Raw genomic sequence first — 25407 nt, 5'->3', positions numbered from 1 at the left:
ATTTAAAAATGTGTTGTTCATTTTTATTGCTCTTGTAAAATTTAAATAAGATTCTCTACCAGGAATGGTAGTAAGACATTTGATTTTTAAACTGATTTTATAAAGTAATGAAAAATGGTAGCTCTTTTGAGTTAAAGCTTATTCTATATTGAAGTATTTAGCTTTATTAAACTCATTTAAAGTGTTGTAAATCCCTTGATTTAAACCACTTCGCTGTGCCATGACCCAATGGAAGCAGAAATTAATCTGGAAGATGCAATTAACAAACTACTTATTTCCTCTGTGTATCATGTAAAATGAATTATTTTTCTGTATGTATTTTGATAACTTTAACCTATCTTTTTGCATCCATCTTCTGTTTCCATGGAAATGGATTCAAAGATCACTAGAAGGCAGGAGTGAGGACTGTAGTTTGCTGACCTCCCCTCCATGCTGCCTGTTGAGATAGCAGGTGGCAGTTTCATGAACAAGTCTCAGATCTCTCTTGCGTTGTTTGTTATGGAAAACTTGGAAGAATGTTGTTATAAAGGAGGAATAAGTATGCCTGTCGATAGGGGAAAAATAGGCAGCATTTAACCTGTTTAAAAAGAAACAAGCTTCAGCAATACAAGAATTCCTACAGGCAGGTTTTGAGGAAAGTCAGCTTCAGGATCAGTAATTACATTTCTGGTCTCTTCATGACAAATTTTGGTATTCTGAGGAAAAATTCAGAGCTCTCCTATGCTGTTGAGGACTCCCTTTTCCTTTTTCCTGTCCCACATCCCAGCTGCATTTTGATGGAAGGTACATACACAAATTGCATTTCTCTTTGGAAATCTCCCCAAGTTGAATGTGACTGATACACTTGCAACAAGTATTTGTATGATTAGGACTTTCTCTAGCTGTGGGCAGTCTCTCTTCCTAATGGCTGTTACCTAGTTAGCCTAGCATAGCACAATCTGCCTACCCCATACATGTTCTTAGTACAGGCGCTTGGTGCAGGAGTTGTCCTAAGTTCCAGCTGGAAAACAGCTCCTCGCCCAGTTCTGCGGCAAGGTGCCTAAGAGAGTCCTTTGAGGAAGTATAGGGACAGGAGTATTAAAAAGAGACATAAAGGTGCTACTGCTGCGTGGGTGTAGGGCAGAGACACTGCCTGTGTCTTGCCAGTTTCTGGTGGTGACACTAAAGACACTTGAAATAGGGAAAGACTTTAGAAAACAGCTACAGAAGTGATTGGAGGGCTGAAAAAGCTGCCTTGTAATTATTCAGGAGCCCTTTTTCCTCTTACCAGAGAAAAAGTTGAGAAATTAATGAGATGATATGTTGTAGAAGAAAGACTCTTCAGGCTCACCAACATACCTGTAAGAAGATTCTGAAGCTGAAAGTTCAGGTTCAAATTAGAAATGAGATGCAACTTTTAGCAGTCAGTGTTGTTTAACTATCAGAATAGATTACAAAGTAAATAATACATTCAAGCTGAGATTCAGTGTTTTTCTAAAACAAGTGCTGTAGTTCAGTCACTATTTTTTGAGCTTAGCAACAGTCATGCTATAGGGAAAAATAATTTCCTTCAGTACAATAATTAGTAGGTAAAATTCTGTGAACTGCTGGACAGGTCACTGTAAATACTGGCCTTGCAAAATCCTGAAATCTGAGACTCTGTGCAGTCTTCGCTCTGTTTTCTTGAAAACATTGCAAGAATTAGTAAATAAACCATAGTGCATGTAAGTAATGGAAGGTTTCATCATTTTAGAAAGATGTTTACATATCTGGTTGCACTAGGAAGTCGATGATAGGCAACGAATACAGTTGGGTAGGCCTGGTAAATGTTTGCTGCTGAGAGAGTTTATATAAAATGTAAATATAATAAAGACTCAAGAATGGGTAACTCTCAAGAACAGTAAATATGAATAGCTAATACCAATAAGTAAAGATTTCATTTTTAGATACAGAATTGCAGAAATTTCTTTTTAACATATACAAGCAAACTAATTGCTTCAACTGGACATATCATAGAGCAATACTAGTGGGATCAGCACTTAATGGTATTTATATTAGGGAATGCTTTTCCTATAATAGATGGGCAGGGAGCCAGTGCTGTGCCAAATCGTTTCTGTCATCCCAGGGCTGCTGATAGAGGAGGGCAGGTGGGACCCGGGGTCTTGAGATGCCGATTTGCAAGGCAGCTGCCTGCCTCCTGGCGTGCCAGCGCTGCTCAGCGTCAAGCCGCTGAGGTTCATTTTATGGCTCTGTTGTTGAGTCCTGTCAGGGAAGTCTTTCAGTCTAGTGAGCAACTTTTCATTGCAGACTGCTGTGCTTGAAGAATCTGTTCAGTCAGTGGGTTTTTTTTTTAATTATTTATGTCCCAAAGCAGGTATAAATGAATGCTTTGTGCGCATCCATTAGATAGGGAGATGGACAGCTTATAAATTTAGGTGTTTCATGTTCAGCCAAATAGACTTTGATGGCTGTAAAGTAGCAGCACAAAGTCATTTTGAGTTTTGTGGCTGCAAGAAGGAATACTAATTCAGTTCAGTTTGATCCCTGAGAAGTCTAAAGATGACAAATGAGGTAAAGCCTTTCACATATTTTGTTACATTATTTTCCTAGATTATTAAAACTGAAGAGAAGCAGCTTTTATCAAAGAATGTAGTAGCTGAAAGGAAGCTTTTCTCACGTGAAGGAAAAGGCTGAGAAATTGCAAAATGGATTTACAAGAAATATTTCGTGGGGCTTATTGAGGAGCACATTGTATGAAAGTGGGTAGAACTATAGATATAAACTAAATCTCCTACATCAGGCAATATTTTGTTTGAAGTGGCATACCAATAAAATTGTTTTTTCTCCCTGCCTTTCGGTGTTCGTGAAGAGAGCCTGGGCTAATGGTTTTAGGCCAGGGATGGTTCTATTTTGGTATCTGCTACTATCCAGGGTAAGACATGTAACAGGAGCAAATAACTTTGGACAATTTCTTTACTTCCATATGTAAACTGAGGAAAAACAGTATGTCAAAAGTGTGCGAACATGTTAAGGCCTTAATAGGTGTTAGTGGCTTTGAGGTTCTCTGATAAAAGGCATTAAATAAGTACAATATAGAGCAACTATATCATGTTCATTACATTCTTTTGTCACACCTTACAAAGTTGAAAATGCAGTGAGTTTAAAACATTTTTCCTCATATTTATGCACAAGATGGAACAGCACAATTGCTCAGCTAAATAAACAGGACTTTTTCAATTAAAAGATGCCATTACCTTTGTGTGTTCTTGTCATTTATGAAATTAGCAGACAGTTAATTAAATTGTTCCTTCGGACTCTTCTGAAGGCTATGTATTAATTATTTTAGTGATGATGTGCACATTTCTCAACTTTTAAATGAGGGTAAAAGTTGTTTACCTCTTTCTAGGAGGTAAACCTCTTTTTTGTGGTCTTGGAGGATTTTTTCTTTCTTTTTAATAAAATGTCGTCAGACAACTACTCATTTCAGATACTAAACTCTGTAGTCATGTGGCATGCATGCTTGAAATCAAATCTTAAAATCTTAATTTGCCAGACTGGAAAGCATTGCTAAAACTGTAGAGTTTCATTAAACTCTGTGTTGGTGAAAGGAATAGGTTCATCAATCAGAATGAGAACATGCTGCTTTTAAACCACTTGGGTCTTTTGAAGACATGGCTCCTAAAAGAAGTTTTGGGGCTTAAAAACAGAAATTCAATTTAGTCTGATGGCATGTGTATTATAAACTTTTGGATGAAGCCGTGTATTAGCTTTTCTTAGCCCATGTTTTACCAAAGAGAAATTAACTATGGCAACGTGCTCAAGAGACAGGTCCACCTTGTTACTAGGTCTCAAAAACGATGTGAAAAAAACCCCAGGAGTGTAGACTGGATGAGGGAAGCATCCTAACCAGCTCTTACCTTCTCTGTATTACTGTGCAGTGTTCGGGGATGAGCTCTCTCTTATTTCTGAGTGGTTGGCTTAAATAGGGGCTAAGTATCCTATCAAAGTTACTACAGTAAATCTAGTAGATTATAAAGTTGCCTCCATAACTCCCAGCATTTAAAAGAGAAGGCAAATCCTGACTCTTTTCCTCCACCAATAGTCAAAGGAGCATCCTTGTTTAAGCTGGGCATTTTGAGGAACCTTAGCACCATCATGGGTAGACTGAGGGAGCAGCTCTATGTGCTGATTTTTGCCCACTTTGTTTGCTGTACACAAAGTTTCACTGTACCGTTTCACAGTACAGATAAGGTCCCCTGCTGTCCATGCTAAAAGATCTTGGTATGTTAGCAAATGCCAGTTACGAGCATTTTTTTTTTTTTTTTTTTAAGGTAATGACACTTTTATACTAAAGTAAGCCCCATGCAGGTGTGTGCTGACATATGAATGCTTTTGCCAGGATTAGCTTATATTGATTCCCCAGATGAAATACTCTATCAGTGGCAAACATTTAGAATCCAAAAAAATACCCCTAGCCGGCTGTAAATATCATCTGTGCTGTTATTTAAGTGCCATTATAAATGTTTCTGACAAAAGTTAAAAGTTTCTGGAGCTCTGTCTAGGTCTTTGAAATACCTTTGCAGGTTTTACCTTACTGGAGTGAAATGGGCCATGCTTTCAATCTGATAATTTATTTAAGGGGTTACTGGTGGCTTATCTAGGCCATGGAGCTCTTTTCTGTCAACCAAAAAGACATCAGTCCTCATTGTTATGCTATTCATCCGATCTCATTTGCTTAAGACCATGTCAAGCCAAAGGTAGTCAAGAAAAAAGATTCTGGTACTTCTTCAGATGTATAATTTACTTTGCAATCATGTTTTCTCAAATGGATGCCATAAAGGCCATCCTGAAGTCTTCTGAAGCATCCATTGTCTCAACATCAGATTGAACGTTTCTCAACTGGAACATGTTTTCCTACTGCTGTTTTATATGTTGTTCTTTGTGGGGTTTGGGTTTCTTTCCTTTTTTTTTTTTTTCTTTTGATGGAACTAAACAAGTGAAGGGAGAGGAGAATTTCTTGAGGGATATGGCAATTATCATGTTTAGTAGACTGCTGCATGTCATTTGTATTATCTGCATGTCATTTGTATTATGTATGTATGACACAAATGATACTCAGTTTGAAAACGGTGTTGTTGAAATCCAAGATGTTGGACATTGTAAAAGTGGTGGCTAATATAGTGGAACATAGTAGTTTGTAGTTTGTGGCTCTGGTAATATTCAGTATATTTAGTATTAGAAAAGATAAAAAGTGAACTGCTTTGCAAGAAAAAGAGAGTCCTTTATAATTGATAAAAGAATAATTTCAAGGTGTAAAACTGACTTTATGCACTGAATTCCCCTCTAGTATTGAGATATTACTGAGAAATTATAAAACCATACAGAAATTATTTAAGAGGGTGGTTTTTTGTTTGTTTGTTTTCCAGAAAATATGCAGAACTTTGAGGACAATTTTAACATTTTTCTTAAATGCACTGTTTTAAGTAGCAGAATTTTCTTAAATAGAGAGTAAGGAAAAGAAAATAATGCTATATAATCCAACTCTTTGTTTTCTCTGCAATCGTTCTGTTGCTGGTCTAGGCTTTACATAATATTCTTAGCACATGTTAACGGCAAGACATGGGCTTGGAAATGCCCTGTGTGTGTTGTAAAGCTGCTATATACATGGTGTTACCGTAACTATTCTTGCTTTGTATGATACCCACACATGCTCTCTGAATGTACTTTAAAAGTATAATGCGCTAGATATAGTAGCACTGTTTCATTATGCATTCATGAGAAATTGTTGGCGTCATTTTAGCCTGCAGTTAATTTTAATGTTAGATTTAGTATTTGAAAAGGACATAGTATATGAGAATGTTGCAGATCTTTTATACTGGCTTCTGCAATGGTTAGTGTTTACTGAGCTGTAGCCATTGAGGCTTGGCTAGTATTCATGTGAGGTTAGGTGATCAGATGAATTTACTGATTTAAGTAAATCAAATCCTGAGAGATGCTCCAGTGGTTATAGAAGGGGTTGGTCCTATTTTAATTACCCACTGGTGAATTCATTTGTATAAACCAGCGTGCTGACAACCTTATTCCTTCAAGTTCTCTGTTGTCATGTGATCCCTCCCCTCCTCCATGGGAACAACAGTGTATTCTTCTTTTCCTTTATACTGTGCAGGTATGTGGTACTCCTTCCTCTCCTCCTGCAAATTCTAGAATGAAATGATAAGAAATATTTGGCTAAAAAAGGAGATGAAGGGAAGGGGGCTGTCGTGTTCTGTGTTGCAGGTTTTGTAATAGCTCCTCTGTGCTGCCTGCCTCCCTGTCTGCCTGCCGAGGGTTTGTGAGCAATCCTACCTGGCTGTTTCTAGGGGTCTGTTCCGCATTTTTAAAGAAGCTATTCTTCAGAGGCTGGACTTGGAGTATTTAATTGCAGGTTAGAACCTGTGACAAGAATTGCAAACAAGAAACAAAGAAAATATTTTAAATTGAGCTTGTTTCAAATGTGCAGACTATTCTAAGCCAAAGTGTAAAGTGAGTCTCTCTCAAATTAACTGTTTTATGCCTTTTGTTTTGTTTTGCATTTCTCATTCTGAAGGTATTTCCTAAATCCTATGCTTCTCTAATATGCTATATTTAACAGGCTAATGTTTTGCAAAATCTTGTGGTCAGGAGTCTAAATTTCACTTGTATGAACACAAGAGCTCTTTTTGGTGATTTGCATGCATGAGTGTGGTTTGTTTTTTAAACATATAAAAATACTAGCTTTGCTCATTTTTAAAATTTAAGAACACATTTCATGAATTATGAGGGATTTCTAACATCTTTTTAGTCAGAAGATGAGAAAGAAGTTGAAGTGAAATAATGAAATGCTTCTACTGATCAATAAGCAAAGGTCAGTATAAATTCTGGCTGAAATTAAAACAACTTCCTCCTATCTCCAAGCTACTTGTTTTATTTATAAATTCATGAGACTTGTATTGAGAGTGTGGCTGGGAAATAAGCTCTTAAATGTGAAAGCTCTTTGGTCTCCTAGGATACATATGTAGTAATAGTTGTGCAGTTATCCATAAGGCTTTCCAATAGACACTGTAGAAGCACCGTTAAACTTCCACGTAGCCATTAGAGCTACCTTACAAAGAGAGCATCTGATTTCACTGTGCTTTGTACAATGCCTGCAGACTTTGGGAAACAGGACTCCTCTGGTTAAGACTTCTTTAAAACAAAAAGTTATGATATACTTTTAAAAAATAAAACAAGAAATCATTTGTGCTTTTGTTCTTTCTTTTTACTAATTCTGTTTGCTTTTAGGACTTTTTGGCAGAAAAATAGAAATAAAAGTTACTGTGTGCATTTATTTTGAAGTAAATGGACTTAATGTTTTCAAGTGGAAATGTTTGCCCCAGAAGAGTAATTCCTATCTCACTGTTTTTTCCAGGATTTGGGGAGGGGAAGGAGGGAAAAGAGAAATTAGAGAGCAAATGAACTGTCAAGTTTGGCTGTTTGAGAGGCTTTTTAGTTGAAGATTTGAGATTGTTGGTAAGGTTTGGGGGTTTTGTTTGTGTATTTTTTTAAATTAAGCATGCTGTATACCAATGTTTATGATGATTATTTGGAACAAGGTTTTACAGTTAGTTCATTGCATTCATTGCATGCTTTGACCCCCAGTTTGAAGCTAAATAAAAATCTCTGAGGCAGAGTGTTCATGCTCTCCTCAGCTCTGTTGAGACCTCTAAACAGAGTCAGCAGGGCAATGAAGAACATGGGTATCCAGCTAGTCAGAGTTCCAGCGATCGTGCCATTCTCCAAATTCAGCATAATAAAAATGATCCATCTTCTATATCACATGAGAAAGTTGCAGTGATTTATCTTCATTTATTTAGTGAAAAATACAAGATTCTTCATAAACACTTAAGTTTAAATTTATTCCCATTTATCTTTAATAGTAGGCATTGACTGAAACTAAAGCAAAGTACCAGTTCAGAAGTTAAACTTGAGATTCACGTATTCAGTTAAACTGATCTGTATGGACAAGCTGTAGATCTGATTTCATGTATTTTTGGTTCTGAGGTTCATAAAGGAAAATGTATGCAAAATACTTCTTTTAGCCAAAGTATGCTATACTATGCAGTAGTTTTCTAGAGTAACTTCTAAGAGTTTTACTTTTTTAATCTAAAAAATTGCTCAACTAGGATGGCTTTTTCAGGACTTGTGTCTTTTTGCTATATGTTTTCTTTATAGCAGCATTTATTCAGTATATGGAGGCAGAGTAGTTGCAAGAGATTTTATTTATTGTTTCTCTCTTCTCATCTCATATGATTGATAGCATGAGACAGTGTTGTTAGTAGTTGAGTTTACTGCTTTTAAAGTAGGATCTCTCCTTTGAGTGAAAATCACATCATGTTCTTGACTGCGCTTCACCTGGTTTTCAGATTGGACGCAAAAAGGACAAAATGAAAACTTTTAAGTACTCCCATTTGCCCGCCTTTTTCTTCATTATTTTTAAGTTGGAATGATTAACTTTTTAACTCTCAAGGGCGGTGAAAATCAAGGCTGTTTTACTATAATATTAACAGTTACTTACAGAAATGTGAAATGTCATTCTTCTGACCCATAAGTATGGATCTCTTTGGAAACTGATAACTACAGAATAGACTGATTGTGTGTGTGTGCGTGATTCCCTCATGCCTCCCTGTGTTGCAAACCTGATCTGGAAGGGACCCTTCTCAGGATAAAGTGTTCGCTGACTTTCTAGTTGTTCCTTAGCTTCCTGGTAACTCTGCCACGTGAAGGTGAGTTGTAGCGTAGTCTGTTTGATCCGCTAGAGATTCTTCATATGAGCCACTTGATAGCAAGTTTGAGTCATTTCTGGCTAGATCTGGATTTTATGAACCAGTGGTTCGCAGGGGAACTAGTTCCTTGAGTTATATAGTCCCCTGTTGTTTGTAGAAGCATAGAACCTAGGAAGTATGTTATTTCCAAATATTCCACTACATGCTGATGCTATTGTGTTAAGTTTACCTAGCATTATTAATGCAGTCGCTACTGCTGCGTTTTCCTCTGTAAGTGTAGACTATTGTCCACAACAGTGGATGTTCTATAGCATTTCTTGTCTCATCGTCTTGATGCACAATACTGCAAAAGTTGTGCTCCCTTTTTATGAAAAGAGTTCAATATCTCCCTTTGAGATGTTAGTCTTTATCTCAGAGAGACTGTTATCTTTTGGGTATGTTTGTACAGCTCCTAGTGCAGTGGGAGCTTTGTCGGTTATGGTTTCTGGCTCTTGGGCAATTTAGTAATTCAAAAGAGGTTTATAAACTTTAAAAATGTTTTGTCTAAGTATCTGGCTTAAAACATGTGAAAATGTTTTAGCGTGGCTTGGTAGGTTAAAAAAAAAAAAAAAGTATGGAAATAAATATGAGTTTGAATTTTATTTCTGTGAACCTAACCTAACTTGTTGAGAAATGCTTGGTTTGGAAAATGAACATTGTGGTTAGGGAATGCAAAGAAGACAGATATTCCTGAGGCTGAGTTGTCTCGTCTCTTAAAGACCTTTTTCCAAAAGCAATGCTAATGAAGTAATATCCTTCAAAGAAAGACTGGTGTTCTAAGGGCTGGTTCTTAAGGGTTGAATACATAGCAGAGGAAGTGAAAACTGAGCCATCCCCTGTAGAATCTCAAATGCAAAATTTAAACATGCTGAGAAGAGATTGGACAGTAAGGAGGAGGAGGAGACAGTTGGCTCCTTCCCAGTATAAGGTGCTTCTGTCAGCTTCTATTGCTGGAGCCATTTTGACCATGGATATAGAAAACTGACGCCTGAAGTTAGGCTTCTGCATGTCTTACCTGTTGGGGTTTTTTAGTTCATCACTCCTTTCCTACTCTTCCCAAAATATGGTGAACCAGAATTTCCTATTAAAGTGAGTGTCTTCTATATGTTCTGCAAATTAATGATTAAATATCTAAGAATGTAAACTTATTTTCATCTCCCATAATTCGGGGGGGGGGTTGTTGGTTTGTTTGTTTGTTTGTTTAGCAACTCAGCTTTTCTTTGCTAGACTACTGTTGCAGTTGAAAAACTGTTACGACAGGATACCTCCGTGCCTTGCCAGACTTCTCTGGACTCTTCCCCTTGTTTACTTGCAGGATAAGTACCCTTGGCTATGCACCTAGCCCTCTCTTGCTTTTATCAGGCACTTTTTATTCTAGTTTATTTCTTTGCTTACACTGTGCTGCTTTTTAAACTACTTTTCATCCCCCCCTCCACACACACACATTTATATAATTTCTGCATTTAGCTAGCGGTCTGAGGAGTTTGCTCTTATGTGGTTTCTGGTGGCATTTCAGTGTCTCCCTTTTTAAATTGTACTATTCAACTACAAGGTAATGGTTTTCATTTGTCTGCCTTTGTTTGTTAAGAATTTTGGGGTGGTGGTTGTTTTTTTTCAACCGAATGAACCTACCAAGGAAAGTGCACAGAAATGCTGTAGCAGCAGTTCAGAGCTCACTCCCTCACATTATTCATTCTGTATGGGGAGGTGGAAGATAGTTACTTAATGCTTAGCCCCTGGCACTCATTTGAACTAGAGAAGCTCTAGAGTAGATACCAGAACCTGTTCTGTTGGGTTACTCTGTTGTGTTAATACTATACACCTTTGCTCACATTTTCACCTGAACCTTAGAGGACTGTGTTTCAGCATTTCTTCTACTGAAATAGTTTATTTTGAAGAACACTCTTTTCAGGATTCAAAGGACATACTGTAGCAGCCAAAGTTTGTACATCAGGTGCGTGCAGATAAATGCACTTAGGTAAAAGCCTCCTTATTTGGTAGGTACTGAAATTCTGGGATACATTTATTTATTTAAAATGTAGTCAGCCAAGATAATATGGAACATAACTGAAATAAAAAACATAAGGAATAGGGAATTGTTTGGGGAAAAATGTTTTCTCCTTCAACAGACGCTCTCTGCTCCCTACTTGTTTCATGGCTGTGGAATTACACTGAAGTAGGGAATATATGATTCCTAGCTTTTGACTAGAACAAATGCAGTCGTCTTTATGTCCATATTCTGTCTCTGTTAAATTTATTTATATAACCAGACATGACTTTACATAATCAACTAAATGTCCACTTCCCTCTCTGATTCTTGTCTGACGGCTGTTTGTAAAACCCTGGATCAAGTACTAGTGTATTATGTATATAAAGAGCTGTTTTTATAAAAAATATTTAAATATTTTTATTTAAGATAATATTTAAATATTTAAGACTACAACTTCTAAATGTAGTATGTTGTTCCTGTTATGTAAATTCTGATTATGCATGGAGCCTTTTATTTTTGGTATCCATGTATGTGTGTCTAAGAGGTATGCTGCTTGTACAGATAGAGAACTTAAGCAGGAGATCTTGATGTAAAGTTCTAATTTTCTGCCAAATGTTGTATAAAATAATAGGGAGGTGTTATGAATAAATATACAAGAGCATGAGAAGAATTTGCACTCTACCTGTAATACAGACTCCATAGCTGGGTCAGCCAATTGGTGCTGAAAATAACTCTTTGTTCAGATCAGAAAGGTTTCTCTGGATAAAGGCAAACTAAATTAGGTACGGCGTTAAAGTGAGATGTCTTTAGTGGAGTTAAACAAATAGAGAGGGGTACAGTCTGCACCCTAAAGAGCTTATGATCCAAGAAGCCAAGAATGGAGTTAATTCAAGTTACAGCTAGTTAACAGCATCCTGAACTTCATTCCCGTACGCACACAGGCACACACACATGCGTGCGCATGCACGCCCCTTCACTCGAGCATGGTAATGTGTTTAGCACAAGTTACCTGCTTGCCAAGGCGTTGCTCTGACTGGAGCGAGTGCAGCCTGTGAGCTGCTGCCTGTTGCTCTGTGCTGCAGACTGCGTGGAAGAGTGATCAGCTGGTCCAGTCACTCTGCAGGTAGTGCGGTTGTTAATTAGCTAGTAGTATCTCATGGCTAATTTTGCCTGCATGTAGATGGCCTGAGTTAAATACTGTTTTGACTGATGAATTAGGAAGGGAATTTTCTTTTTTTTCCTTTTTTAAAGAGCTTCCTCCATCCTGATGTGGTGATATTTGTTTTCTTTTGTTAGGGAGTAAATAAGCAGCATCTAGTCTGGGTAGACTGGTTTAGGTGATTGACTTTAGTTCTTCAAGTGATGCTTCTGAACTGCCAGGATACTTTTTGGCAGGTTGAGGCTGGAAACTGAAGCCTCAAACCTTCTGTCTAGACCATCCTTTACACTCTTTCTCACATTCCTTGAGATGTCTTCCTCTAAGCATAGGTTGTCTTAAGTGTTTCTGTGGATTCTTTGAGGCTGTATGGTACTCCTTAACTCAAAGTATTTGCTTTTATGCAGAGCAAAGAAAATATGACTTATCATTTAACAGAGATATTTGTAAAGAATGCCCTCTTTGCTGTCTCTCTCAGAGATTCCTTCTACAGGCCAGGAGCATTGCAGATGGGCAGAAACTCTTGGCTCTCTTGTATAGATCTTAGAAATTCTCATTTTGAGGTAAATTGTTCTTTTTTATTAGATCAGTAGGTGGTAACTTCATTTTATTATAACAAGAACTGCTTAATAACAGTGTAGTTTATCTTTCAGAATAGCTTTCCATTATCGCTTAGGTTGTTGTTGATGGGGGAAACCAGATCTAACATTTATGCAAGATGGCCTACGCCTGCAGGAAGAGATGGGGTTGGTGTTTCTCCCTGAAAGTACTTACTCCTGAAATTTAACTACACAGAAAGTCCTTTTATCCTTCTTTCCTCCCCTCCACCCAGCTTTTCTTTGTCATGAAGCCATCTTAAGAATAACCCAAGCATGTCCTCTCCATGGATTTTCTCCTTTCACACCCACAGTGTTTGGGGCTTACTGTACAGGTGAGCAGAAAAGCTAGAAAGAGAGCACAGCTCACTTTTTCCTTGTTTTCTTTGAGTTGCTTCAGACTCCTTAAAACTTGTAGTAATCAAATCAGTTTGTGTCTGTGCATATCCAGGAACCAGCTATGTTTAATCTAGTTAAATGTTTTCTGTTCATCCATGAAATTCCTCATTTCAGGGCAAAGTGCATGGGGGTGAGCTTTACTGAAGGTTTAGCATCTTGATCGACAGCTTTCTCTGCCTTCATCCCTCCAAACAGAAAGGGTGGTGCATGTGTCAAGTGCTGTTGGACAGATTGCACTGCAGAAAATCACCATGTTGCATAAGCAGATATTTTATTCTTTCTTGCCTTTTTTCTGTGCTCTGTCGCTGAGATTGTAACACTCACTAATTGTCTGCTTGCAGTTAAATTTTTGACTGTTGGGGTACTTTTTTCAGTCCCTCTGAACAGAAAAGCCTACCTCTTATGAAAATGGTAATGAAAAGTTGTTTTGGTTATTCTCTTTGCACTAAGAAGGAAACTTGGTTTTTAGCTCTACCGGTGTTACTGCAGGTAAGTGTGGGTTATTTTTACTTTCATTTTAATTTATTTCATTGTATTTATTTTTCACCACTGCAAAATCCCCAGAAGGATTTAGGAGCTTGAAGTAGAGCATGTTTAAACACTTAGGCCTAAAAACTGCAAACCTGGAACTGCCAACCAGTTGTGGTGTGACTCTGGGAGCACCTGAACTCCAGAGGTGCCACAGACTTTTTAAGCATTCGAAGGTTTTGTTGCTCCGTTGAGCCTCTGTCAAGGGACGACTGGGCAGCTCGGTGTCCTTCTGACACCAGGCTCGATTAGCACCCAAAAACAAGACACTCTCTTGCCTTGGAAAAGCTCCCCGATACCAGGTATCAGAAAATTGAACATACCACAGAGAGTGGGAGCTTCTTGCAAATCGTAATGGCAGCCACTGCCTCTTTGCTGAACTGGGAGGGTAGGGATGGAAGAGAAAGAAAATTGTTGTGATTGTTGCCTGTAATACTGAAAATCTCGACAGCTGTCACTTGCCTGTGGAGGAAGGGATCTAAGTCTGGTTCCCTTCTCTTTCTGCAAGGTTTTAAACCTACATTTCAACCCACATTTCCCACATGTCAGGAAAGCGGCCTCACTATCAGAATATAGGTTATTCGTCTGTATGACTTGATTTGTATGTCCTACTTTTTCATTTTCAGTGCTCCTGTTGTTCAGAATAAATATTCCAAGTTTAATCTGTTTAATTTTTTTGATGTGTAGATGTAGCTTCATTAAACATTCGTATTCTTGTCTCTCTTCCTTCTATTCTGAGATGATTTATCTGATGTAGCTCTGTATTTGTTGTAATGAATTGATATTTCATTGCAGAGACCTCTGCATGGTTACAATTCTTATCTTTGCTGTCTCGTTCAAGACTGATTTGACTAAACTAAAGCTATTTTAATCTCCGGGTCCCAAAATAGAAGCCATTCCATTTTGTGCTCTAGAAGATGGCTGCTTGATGATCTTCGTGTGCTTTGAGCAAAACCTTCTGGCTACTTGTCTAATCTTTTGGAGTCGTTTCCTTCTGCCTCTTACCATGATCCTTTTGTGTTGCGCATGCCAGTTTCGCTGGTGGTGTCGTTTGGGGAGACGAGAGTCACCCCGTGGCCTGTCCTGAAGAGGGATGGTCTCGCCCTTGCCAGATCTGTGCATGGTTTCTCCTTTCTTTACATCTTTTCATTCACTGATGGGCTCATTGCTTGGATCCCCTAAATCTTCGCAGGCAGCTAGGGGTCAGAGGGTGTGACGTGGGGATTCCTCGTTCTGATTTTTCCCATTCTCATAGTGTTTTTCATAAGGAAATGTACAGCAGGTGTCCTTAAGAGAGACACCCGCGCTTAAAGTGGCTACTGTAATTAAAGCCCGTAGCCCCCGTTACCATGGAAACGTAGCACACCACAACCATGGAGCACAAGTTGCACTAGTATTAATTTTCCCAAACAGTCCTCATTCACCAGATTTAGGCAGGGTTTCATTTCGCAACCTGCAAAGATGCCCGCCTTCAGAAATACCAGAAAGTGGGGGGGGTGTGCCTGGCTTTTTTTTTTTTTTTTTAAAGGAAATTACATATTTAAAACCCTTAAGCCTGAATTCCTGAGGTGTGAAAGCACAAGCATTGTCTGCCACCCATTGCTTTTGCAAGCCTAGTGTCCTGTCAACACCTGGCGCGCCGCTAACATTTTTGCTCTCTGGGCATTGCTTTGATGGAAAAAAAAGACAAGCACAGAAGAGACTGTAAAACCAGCTCTTGTGAAAAGATGGTTTTACAGTAAGCCCAGCACTGCTGAATTGTGGTTCAGTTTTGAACAATAAACTAATTCAGTGTTTTTTGCAAAATTTTTTCAGCTTGAATGTAAAAATCCCTGTCATTCTGCTGAATGACTTTAAAAATAAATAAATAAATAGAAAACAGAGTTGACTGTCAGCACAAATATAAGTGTATTGGATATCAGGATTCAGTGAAAGCATTGCTCTTACATTAACAGAAATCTGTCAGAGTATAATTGATGTACTCTTCCCATCTCTGTTACATTTTTCTGGCTTTGAGCTACCAGATGTCGTCTTTTGACATCATAGCACTTCAGTTTTGTTTGTGTTTTCAAAAGAAAAAGACTCTAACAGGATTACTTTTTTTACTAACTTGCACTGGAGGCAGAATTGGATTTTTTGCATTTGAAGGCAGTAAAGCCCTCAGATATCTGAATAATTAACATGGACATTATAAAGTCAATACAAGTTGCTAGTTCTGCTTCACTTGTTTGCTATACAGTTTTAATATTAAAACAGAGATTGTATCCAATGAGCTAGGTCATGCTTATTGGAAGATGTGAAATAACACTCTTCCCCTCTAGTACTGTATGTCAGCTATTTATTCTCATCATGTTTTTTATTACAGAAAGTTTCTGCTGTCTTTTAATAGTCCACTCAAACTATTGTCTGCTTCTAACAGTTATGAATCACCAGCTGATACTGTAATTCCTGTAGAGGGTACAGAACTGGGAACTAAGGACTAATTTTTAATTTGGTTATGATGTGGTTTTAAGCAATGACTGTAACCACATCTAGTCGTCTTCTCTTATACCTTGTGTTAATCCACTCCACCTGGCTGCTAAAAGATTTTCTTTGCAACTTTAGCATTTGAACAGGGCAGAGGAATTTAGAGAACATGAGGTTTGTCCTACCTAGCTTGGGTGCTCGGGTACCATGGAAATGAGGCTGTAGTGCAAGACTGAGAACAGACCTCAGAACTCCTGTAACTTAGTTAAGTAAATGTCATCCAGGATGATGACCATACTATTGTTCAGTTATTGATAGATTTATAAGAGCAATTAGGTATCACCTTGCAAGTACAAATCTGACTGACTGATCAGGAAAGTATTGCCTGTCTTTAGGGCCATGGGAAGCCTTCATAGTGTTGTTATGGTTATAACAACTTCTTATATGGTTGTTATGACTTCTTTCCCTACCCTTCCCTTCCCTTCCCCACTGCTGAAGGGTAAGGGAAATGCTGGTGCATCCCTATGCTGTTGGCAGACCACAAAATTTAGAGCCCTCTGAGATAAGATGAACCAACCAGCATACGGTGGCCTTGAACTGAGAGGAAATAAAAGTAAATGTTTCTGCACCTTCACTTTGTTTAAATTAGACATTGATTCATTGGCTAGATAACATCTCACCTACTGAGAAAATGTCCATTCTGGCATAAATAATTGTTAGCCGCAGAATTAAGAGATCTGCATCCCATCTGTTTTCGAGGCATACTTGGTGCAGGGACAGTGGAGTACAGCAAAGGAGCAGTGGTGTCATTCGTTAAAGGGTGTTCTTTTACTCTGCTTTTGGTTAAGGAAAATGCATAGGGTAATAAACAAAATGGGAAGCTATGGTATATTAAGGTAGTTTTAAAAGGGTTTTGTTGATAAGATGGGTATTTTCCTTAATTGTTTACTTTTGGGGTAGTGTCAGATTTGTTGTAGAATTTTTAACAGTCAGTTAAAGGGATCTAAATCTCCAGTATTTTAATGAAGAAATTCAGAAATCTCTCACAAAGTTGATTGCAAAATACATATTTCCATATGTATTAACTTCTCTCTGAAGTTAATTACTACAAGGGTTCATTTATTGCTACAGTTCTGGTTTGGTTGTGTGTTTATAGTACCTATCCAGAGGGCTGGAATAAAAATCATGAAACCTGTTAGTTGAATCAATAAATCGGAACTACAGAAGGCCTATGAATAAGACTATGTTCTTCAAACTAAAACTGCTTTCATACATGCTTTAAATAAATAAATGCACAGTTCGCCGTCCAGTCATGCCCAATTTCCAAATGGGATAGTGATTCAAAACTGAAAGCAGGGCACCACCTGCACTGTTCTGTTTTTATAATGAAGTCCTGGGTAGGGAATTACATGACGTGAAAAACAGAGTCCTGGCTGGCTCTTTTAGTCTCTTTATTTTTTATTCTTCAGACTGTTTTACCTTGTTTGCAGCTTTCCTGAGCTGATGCATCCTGTGGAGATGCTGATCTGCAGTTGTACTGATACAGCAAAGAATATAAGGCATACATAAGGAGGGATAAAGTACCATGTTATAAATTGCAGTGCTCTGGTACTGTTTCAGGGATATAGTGCCTGTAAATTAGTGAAATTTAGACCCTGCTTGCAATCCCAATTGTCTCTCTGACTATAAATATTGTGTTTGTGGGCTGTGTAAATCAGTAGGTATTTTGCATTGGGAACAGTCTGAAAAAGTCTTGGAATTAATAATTAGATGACTGTGCTATATAATCTATACAAATCCTAGTGAATAATTCTTCTGTTCTTGAATAAGTTTGCCCTAAATGCAACACAGGAGTCAAGGAAGCAGGGCTAAAGTAAAGTTTTTTGTTTTTTTTTTTTTCCCTTTGAATCTTCATGTTGTGTTTGACTGTCTGTTTCTTGCAGTGAGCACTGATATAATGTTTGAACTATTTGGGGGGAAAAGAAGGGAACTTGCTGTGGAATCAAGAGACAACCAGCAGTTCCCAAGAGCGGGGGATCAGCAGGGCAGGCCTCTCACTCTCCTAGAAGAGGCTCCACCAGCAGAGAAGAAGCAGTCTGCTTCCAGCAGGGCATGCTTAGGCCACGGACAGATGTTCATTTTGCCGATACTTCTCTCGGTCAAAGATATTACAGTCTGTTTATTGCTCCCTTGTACTGGGGGCTACCACTCACACCGCTCTGCTGACGGAGAGATTGTGGAAGTGCTGTCAGATCCGCTTCAGAAAAAGTGGTCAGCTTAGCTAGTGGGATCTTTATGGATTGTGTCAGCTAACAGAACACCAGCCACTCTGCCAAGCGGCCAGAGGCAATGTCAGCAACCAGCAGAAATAGATCTGATGGTGCCTGTCTGCCCGTGGCCTGAGCTCCCACCCTTCCCAACCAAGCATGCACACCCTGTCTGCCGGCAGGACTGAGAGACCAGCTCTCGTGTCGAGGTTGCCTGGCTCTCACGGCAGCTTCGTCACTGCAAGAACACTATTAAGATATTCAGTCTTAGGAATAGGTCTGTTGGCTCGTGTTAGTGAGTCACCACCACTAGAGAGGAACTGCTTGTGTGTCAGTGAGGATATACCTTTGTGATTCCAGTAAACAGAGCTTGTTTCTGGATTTACCATTCTTTAACTTCCGAAGAAAGTAAGTTTCTCATTATAATTTTAAACATCCCAGCGAAGGCCTGCTCTCTCAAGAACTCTTCTTATTTTACTTTTTGTTCAAATTTTATGGTTTCTGTTTAAGAAGTTTTTAATGTATAAAAGAATTATTTTAATCACATCTTTCCAAAAGAAAAGACGCTGCTGTCTTTGACCACAGCAAGTATCTCTCAAATATATTTGCTGTAAAATGTTGCGTTGTGCTCTGTAGAAGACTGCAGTGTAAGTAACATAGACCTCAAAGGATATAAATGAGAAGCCTGTCCTTTTTTAAAGGAGAATTCAAGATGCTCACCATCAAAGCTCTGTAACTGGGTCTGAAGTACACGTCACAGTCCTGGCATGGTTCTGTAGCCTTGCTGATGTAGGTCTTCCTCCTTTCTTGTGATCTTGGTTACTTGGAGAAGGAGGAAGAGTCCTGCTCTTAGCTAATTTTAAGAGCTGGTCTAGCATTTGGACAACACCCTCTTAAAATGTCTTTCTCAGCTTATTCTGCACGCCTTGGTCCACTGCTAATGTCTGTTAATCTTCCAGGTACATTTAAGTAAAATACGCCACATGTTTCAATGTTTGTGTTGGTTTCCCTAGAGCCATAAGTGGCAGAATGATTCAGTAAAGTCACAGATCAACGCAGCATTTTTCAAGAACATTTATCCTCTGATTTATTTTGTGTTACTTAAAGAACAGCCATTAGACCAGACTCATTTCTTCTGTGTTAATCTAGGAGCATGAACATATAGTTAGAGAATTGCTGTTTGTGCACATGAGGGCCTGTGTGCTAGTCTCCTTATCTGCTTTCCAATCTTTGAATCCTTACATAATATGTTTAAGACTGTTTTTAAGTAATATCTTTTGGGGTCTCATTTTGTATTCTTAGTCTCCACTAACAAAGAACTGATATGCTATTCCCTCATAAAATCCTTTCCAGAAGGTACACATTATCTACTACAAGATAGGGCAATGAAGAGCATCAATTTCCACAGCAGGATAGAATCCTGGATTACAAATTACTATTTAATCCTTTTTGCGTCAAAGGATATCGTAATCCTTGCAAAATGTGCTCTAAGTCTTGTGCTTGGCTGTGCGAGGTTAAGGGGTAAAAACCAAAACAGCGATTCTCTTAAAAAGTAAAACATCGTGAAATCCACGTGTTCCATGTGAATTTTAGAATGTGTTTATGACTATATTTCAGCAGATAAAAACAAAGATGATGGGTTAGTACAAAGACAAGGAGTTTTCACTTTCTATATGCTTGCTATTGCTTTGTTAGAATATAAGAAGTGAGCCTCGTGATTGTCACTTGCTAAATTGTAATAAAGAATTTGGACACAAAATAAGCATGACTTAAATTTGAGGGTTTTTTTTTTTTCTTTAATGAGTACATTTACCAAAATTAATGGATTAACAGGTTTCTTATTGTGGGAGAACTTGTTTTGTTTTCTAAATCATTCTGTTGTGAGATTCAAGCAATATGATTTTGTAAGGGAGAGAAGGACAGATAAAGTCAGGAAGGATAAGGACTTAGTGTTTGAAGTGATAGGCTGATGGCTGCACAGTTTCTTAACCATGTAGCTATTTTAAGACAGGCAAACTTTAACTCTTAAGTTTAAAATGAATTCCATAGTGACAGACATGCATTCCTTTGACTGACATGATTATCAACACATTGAGCATGCTGCAATTTTAATTGTGTTAGGTATAAAGCAAAACAGGGTGGTTGTTTAGAACCAATACTTCATATGATTACTTTATTCCATACTTCTATTTCTGGCCTCTGTACTAAATCAAATGCGTCATATTGAATAGAACCAGTTCCTCTTAATGTGTAGCAATCCACAGAGAAAACTCAAAGGTAGGTTGTGGTATATAACAATAATTAGTAGGAAAGAACAGGGTAAGCAATCATTTCTGTTATTTAAAAAAAAAAAAGGTTTTTAGACCTTTAATGTGCAATATTCTATATTAATAGTCAAAATCCAAAAAGAAGAGTAGGACCAGATTACTGAATAAAATAATAATCACATATTAAAGGACACAATTACTTGTTCATATAATCATTATTCCACAATGGAGTAGTTTTGTGCTAGACACCAATTGCTTGCTTCTAGTGTGAGATACCATAATGTAATGCCCTTGCTCTTAATAAGCTGGTCATCTTGCAGGTGAAAACTATGCAGTGGAGCAGCTGTTATAAAGCAGTAAAATGTTTCTGTTTTAAAATAAAATCGTGCTTACGGACTTTTTCATCGCTCTATTCTATGACAAATTTCCAGAAAACAAAAATAATCTGTTAATCTAACTGTTGTTTCTTGATAAGTTTCAAACTTCATGCGAAATTAATTATTTTTATTCTGTTGTTTGTTGCAGAAAATGACACTTGATTAAAGAACAGTTGCTTCTCCCCTGAGATTTACAGGAATAAATCTATCCTATGAGGAAGAGGCTTCTTCAACAGTTTTAGTTGTGCAATGGGGACTACAAATGATGACATGGCTTTGGTGGAGCAGAATGCCTCCTTGAACCCTTTGTGCTTCGAGTGTGGCCAGCAGCACTGGACAAGGGAGAATCACTTGTACAACTACCAGAATGAAGTGGATGATGACTTGGTTTGCCATATTTGCCTTCAGCCCTTGTTGCAGCCATTGGACACTCCCTGTGGACACACTTTCTGCTACAAGTGCCTAAGGAACTTTCTACAGGAGAAGGATTTCTGCCCGCTGGATCGAAAAAGACTCCATTTTAAACTCTGCAAAAAATCCAGCATTCTCGTTCATAAACTGTTAGACAAGTTGTTTGTTTTATGCCCCTTTTCTTCAGTATGTCAGGAGGTAATGCAGCGATGTGACCTGGCAGCACATCTCAAAAACAGGTGAGCCATGCACATGGTTGCAGTGTATGTCTCTTGCACGCTTGGTAGACTGGTTTCTGTAGGAATCTAAATTGAGGCGGAGAGCTGTGATTTGGTGGGGAGTTTTAAATTCATGGCAAACACTGTAGGAAATGATAAATGTGTGACAGCTCAGTTGGAGTACTGCTTTCAGATTCGGACATCACGGCCCAAGAAGATTGGGGAACACTTGGAGAGAGTCAGGGGGAGAACAAAATGATTGATTAAAGGTCTAGCAAATATGATTTAGGAGAAAAGGTTAAAGAAAATGGGGTTATTTAGAGCAGAGGGGAAGAAAGGATGAGGGAGGAGAGAAATGAGAGAGAAGTCCTCAAAAATGCAAACCATATCCGCAAAGGAAGGAAATAGTGCAGTAGGAGCAAAGGAGATTTAGTTCAGGTTTTAGGAAAAAACTATATAATGGTCAGGCATCGGGAAAGATTCCTCGGTGAGGGTGAGGGTGGCTGTGCATTCCTCACTTTCGGAAGTGTTTAAGAACAGGTTAAACCAACCTCTGTCAGAAACCATTAAGGCAGAACTGATTTTGCTTTGGGATAGGCAGATGGAATGGGTATCTCTTGAGACTCCTGCAAGACCTATTTTTCTTTTTATTTTAAAAAATCTGTTCACTGCACAGGTTGACTGTATGTTATGTGAGCATGCTTTTGTTTGTTTCTGGGATATTTTTTCTGATTGCTTATACAACGCTTTCAACACCCTTTTAAACTGGGAGAATTAAGAAACTCGTCACTTCAGATGAGTGAAAGGTGTAAATTTAGCTAGAGCAAGTGGTTTTGTGTCAGAGCTGCATTCCAGTATCTTCTGCATCCTGAGTCTCATTTGGGACCTGAAAGCAACTGAATTTTTGTGCATTTTGCTGTATATTATTATGAGGACTGCTACTGCTTGTGTAATGTGAAAGTTACAGGGTTATAAGAAACTTCAGGAGAGCAGATGACAAGGATCGTTTGGGGGAATGTTGGAGTAGAAAATATGTGAAAACCTTGGAAGTCCACCTGCCTGATTCAGACAGGTTTTTGTTCTAAAGCTTGGTGTAATGGCAGCCTTTAAGATATTTATCAAGATATTGTAAAGTATTATCTACACCTAAATGCTTAGGACCTTATTTTGAACTGCTAATAATTTTATAGTTCTTCTGTTTTATGCCTTCCTACCACAAATATTTAAATATTGATATAAGGAAGGAAATAATAGACAATCAAATTCAGATAGAATGATATTTCATATTGTGTAGACTAGTGCATTTTGTTCTTGTAACAAAATAATATTTCCTATGATGTGTGCAGTACTGTGCTGTGTGTGTGAAGATGTGTTTCATTCTTCCGTGTAGAGCAATGCCATTTTTGTCATGGAAAAATGTTAACTTTGATTTGAGGGGTGTATTTGACTGCTTTTGTTTTCTCAGTAGTTTAGAGGATATTTTCAGTAAATAGGGTTTCTTTAATTATTAGCTATTTCATTATTTGAGTCATGAACAAAAACATGGACATATCCTTTTATGTTAAAGCTAAGATGTGATGGAATGCATGAGTCAGAGCTGAAAAATGTTATACACATCTAGGCCAAGTAACTAACACATTTTTTAACTTTTTGGAGATGTAAGAAATTATATGATGAATATAATAAAGAATTATGTAGAGAAGGAAAATGCATCTTACTTCAAAGGATCCAATTCAAATGAGTTGCATCTGATTTTCTGTGTACAACTCAAAATGATTTACTCATTTTTTTTTCCTTTAATTCAGATAGTGTATTGTGTTTAATTTTGAAAACCTATGTTCATTTTGCAGAGAGAGGTCTCAGGGCTTTGAAGAGGTTTTGCTATCTCCCTCTCCCCTGGATAAGGGTAGTATTAACTGTATTCCTCATTTTTCTGCCCTCAGTCCAGTCTAGCTTATTCCACCTCCTGAGCCATAATGAGGTGTTAGGAACAATAAAGACAGTGGTGATACCTGCAACACCAACCCCTGTCACAGACTACCTCTGCATCTCAGTCTTCAGTGCTAAGGAAACTTCAGGGAGATACTCATGTCTGTCTCCAGCTGCCTCCTTCACTTAGCCCCCCATTTGTCATTAATTGGTAGAGGCTCTCTGGTTTTTACCTGGTGGTCCATATTATCCAACAAGGAGGTACTAGACACTGGGTAACACTGTGCAGTCTGCACTGTTTCTACACTCCCGTCTCCTTCCAACCTCTCCTTCCCTTTCCACCAGAGCCTCCTGATAGAGAAGGTTTTATTGCCCTTGCAAGCTGTCTAGTCTTTTTCAGTTCGTCTTGGAGGAAAGGGTGTTGTCTCTTTGAGCTAGGCAAGCAAAAACTGAAATGCAGAGTGAGAGCTAAATGCAGGATGGTGAAGCCTGGCGCTGGTATACCACTGCTTCCACAAAGGACTGCTGCCTATCCCTTTTCCCCAGGTGTGTTCCCACGCCTCAGCCAGATCTCCTCCTAGACAAGTAGCTTCATCATTTCATGAGGGGTTAGGACATGGTTCTGGTGTTTAGCCAAGGGTTTGCTGTGACAAGCACTTCCACCAAAGTCATGTGCCAGCAGTCACTTTGAGTTGTCCCAGCAGTCAGTATCGGACTGTGTCAATCAATCACGCGACAAGGATTACCTTTGTTGCTCTGTGTGCTAGAGTTGAAGTGATACTGGTGACCACAAGGGCGGAGAGATTATATCAGGAGATGCTTGCAGCTACCCCAAGAATTTCATTCAGAGTCTCGGTCTTTGTTCCACTGGAGACTCTGGAGACCTTTTTCAGGTAAATGATGTTGCAGAGGAGACTTCTGGGAGTTGTGCATGTTATGGACATGCATACAGACAAGTGCTTCTCAGAGAAAGGCAAGAGCATGACTGCATTCCTCTGAAACGGTTTGTTCATATGCATGTTTCCAGCATACCCCCTTCTTGCTGCAAGTCCTGAACATTTCTAGGAGTTCTGAGGTTGAGCGAAACTTGAAGGTGCAGGACCTGCAACCCCCTAGAGGAGGGGGCTGTGTGGAGTTGTGTGGATTTTGTGAGCTGTCTGTTTTTCAGCACTTGGGCATGTATGTACTCACAACCTGAATGTACACATGTGAAGTTTCCATGTCAGAGGGCTATAGCTACTAATGAGTAGCCTTTTTGTCTGTCTCTCCCACCTCATCGTTTCCACATTAACTTAGGCTTTTGCTGGTTTCCTCAAGGCAAGTCATTTCTAATCTCTGTGATGACTGGGGGCAGTGGGAAAGAAAGCCTAAATTTTTGCAAGATTTATAATCCTAACATTAAACTGATTTAATTTTAATAAAAGACACAATGCTAGCGAGACTCCTGCTACACATTTGGTTCATCTTCTGGTTTCTGAGTGTCGTTTCCCTCACCTTTTCCATCCATTTTCCTTGACTGGTATCTCTCTGAGTGATATTAGGACTGTTTACAACAGGGACGTGTAATCTATTTGTACATGGAACACTATGTGTACTCACTTTAGGTATATATGAAATATTCATTTGCTTAATGCACAACATATATTATGAAACCTGAGTGAGCTGAGTCACCAGCTATTCCTGTCTGTCAGTATGAAAAAAAGCTTTTAGTTGCAGAACCCTGCTCATCTTGAATTCCTTCTGTTTTCTTAGGATGCTGATACGCATTTTGAGTACATGGTGATTTACAATTCTCAATTAAGTTTATTTGCAAACATCTGAACACCTGTAAATTATCATTGCTGACATAAAAGATGACAGTAACTGTGTTGTTTGAATGAGATTTCATATGGATTAGTGAATCCAATAAAATTACGCTACTGATTATTAAATGTTGGAAAGAATTATAAAATTCAGTAGTAGTATAATTTTCAGAATAGCTTAATATAAACCACTCTTAGTAAAC

General features: G+C 38.4%; 1 protein-coding gene across 4 annotated transcripts in view; it reads left to right on the top strand.

Annotated features, from left to right (window-relative positions):
• Window positions 1–25407, top strand: part of LNX2 (ligand of numb-protein X 2) — a 61112-nt gene that overhangs the window by 11747 nt on the left and 23958 nt on the right. For 3 of the 4 annotated variants that reach the window (XM_067290747.1, XM_013962134.2, XM_013962132.2), the window contains one exon: window positions 20993–21494. In XM_067290747.1, the coding sequence (XP_067146848.1) occupies window positions 21094–21494 (401 nt within the window). In that variant the 5' untranslated portion in view covers window positions 20993–21093. Of the gene's footprint in view, window positions 1–9869; window positions 9888–20992; window positions 21495–25407 lie in introns of those variants that run through there. The other variant, XM_013962133.2, reaches the window with a different exon arrangement.

This window comes from Apteryx mantelli, chromosome 1, assembly GCF_036417845.1.
Source record: "Apteryx mantelli isolate bAptMan1 chromosome 1, bAptMan1.hap1, whole genome shotgun sequence".
Classification (NCBI taxonomy): domain Eukaryota; kingdom Metazoa; phylum Chordata; class Aves; order Apterygiformes; family Apterygidae; genus Apteryx; species Apteryx mantelli.
Note: the sequence above shows the minus strand (reverse complement) of the source record. Positions and strands in the feature narration are given on the sequence as shown.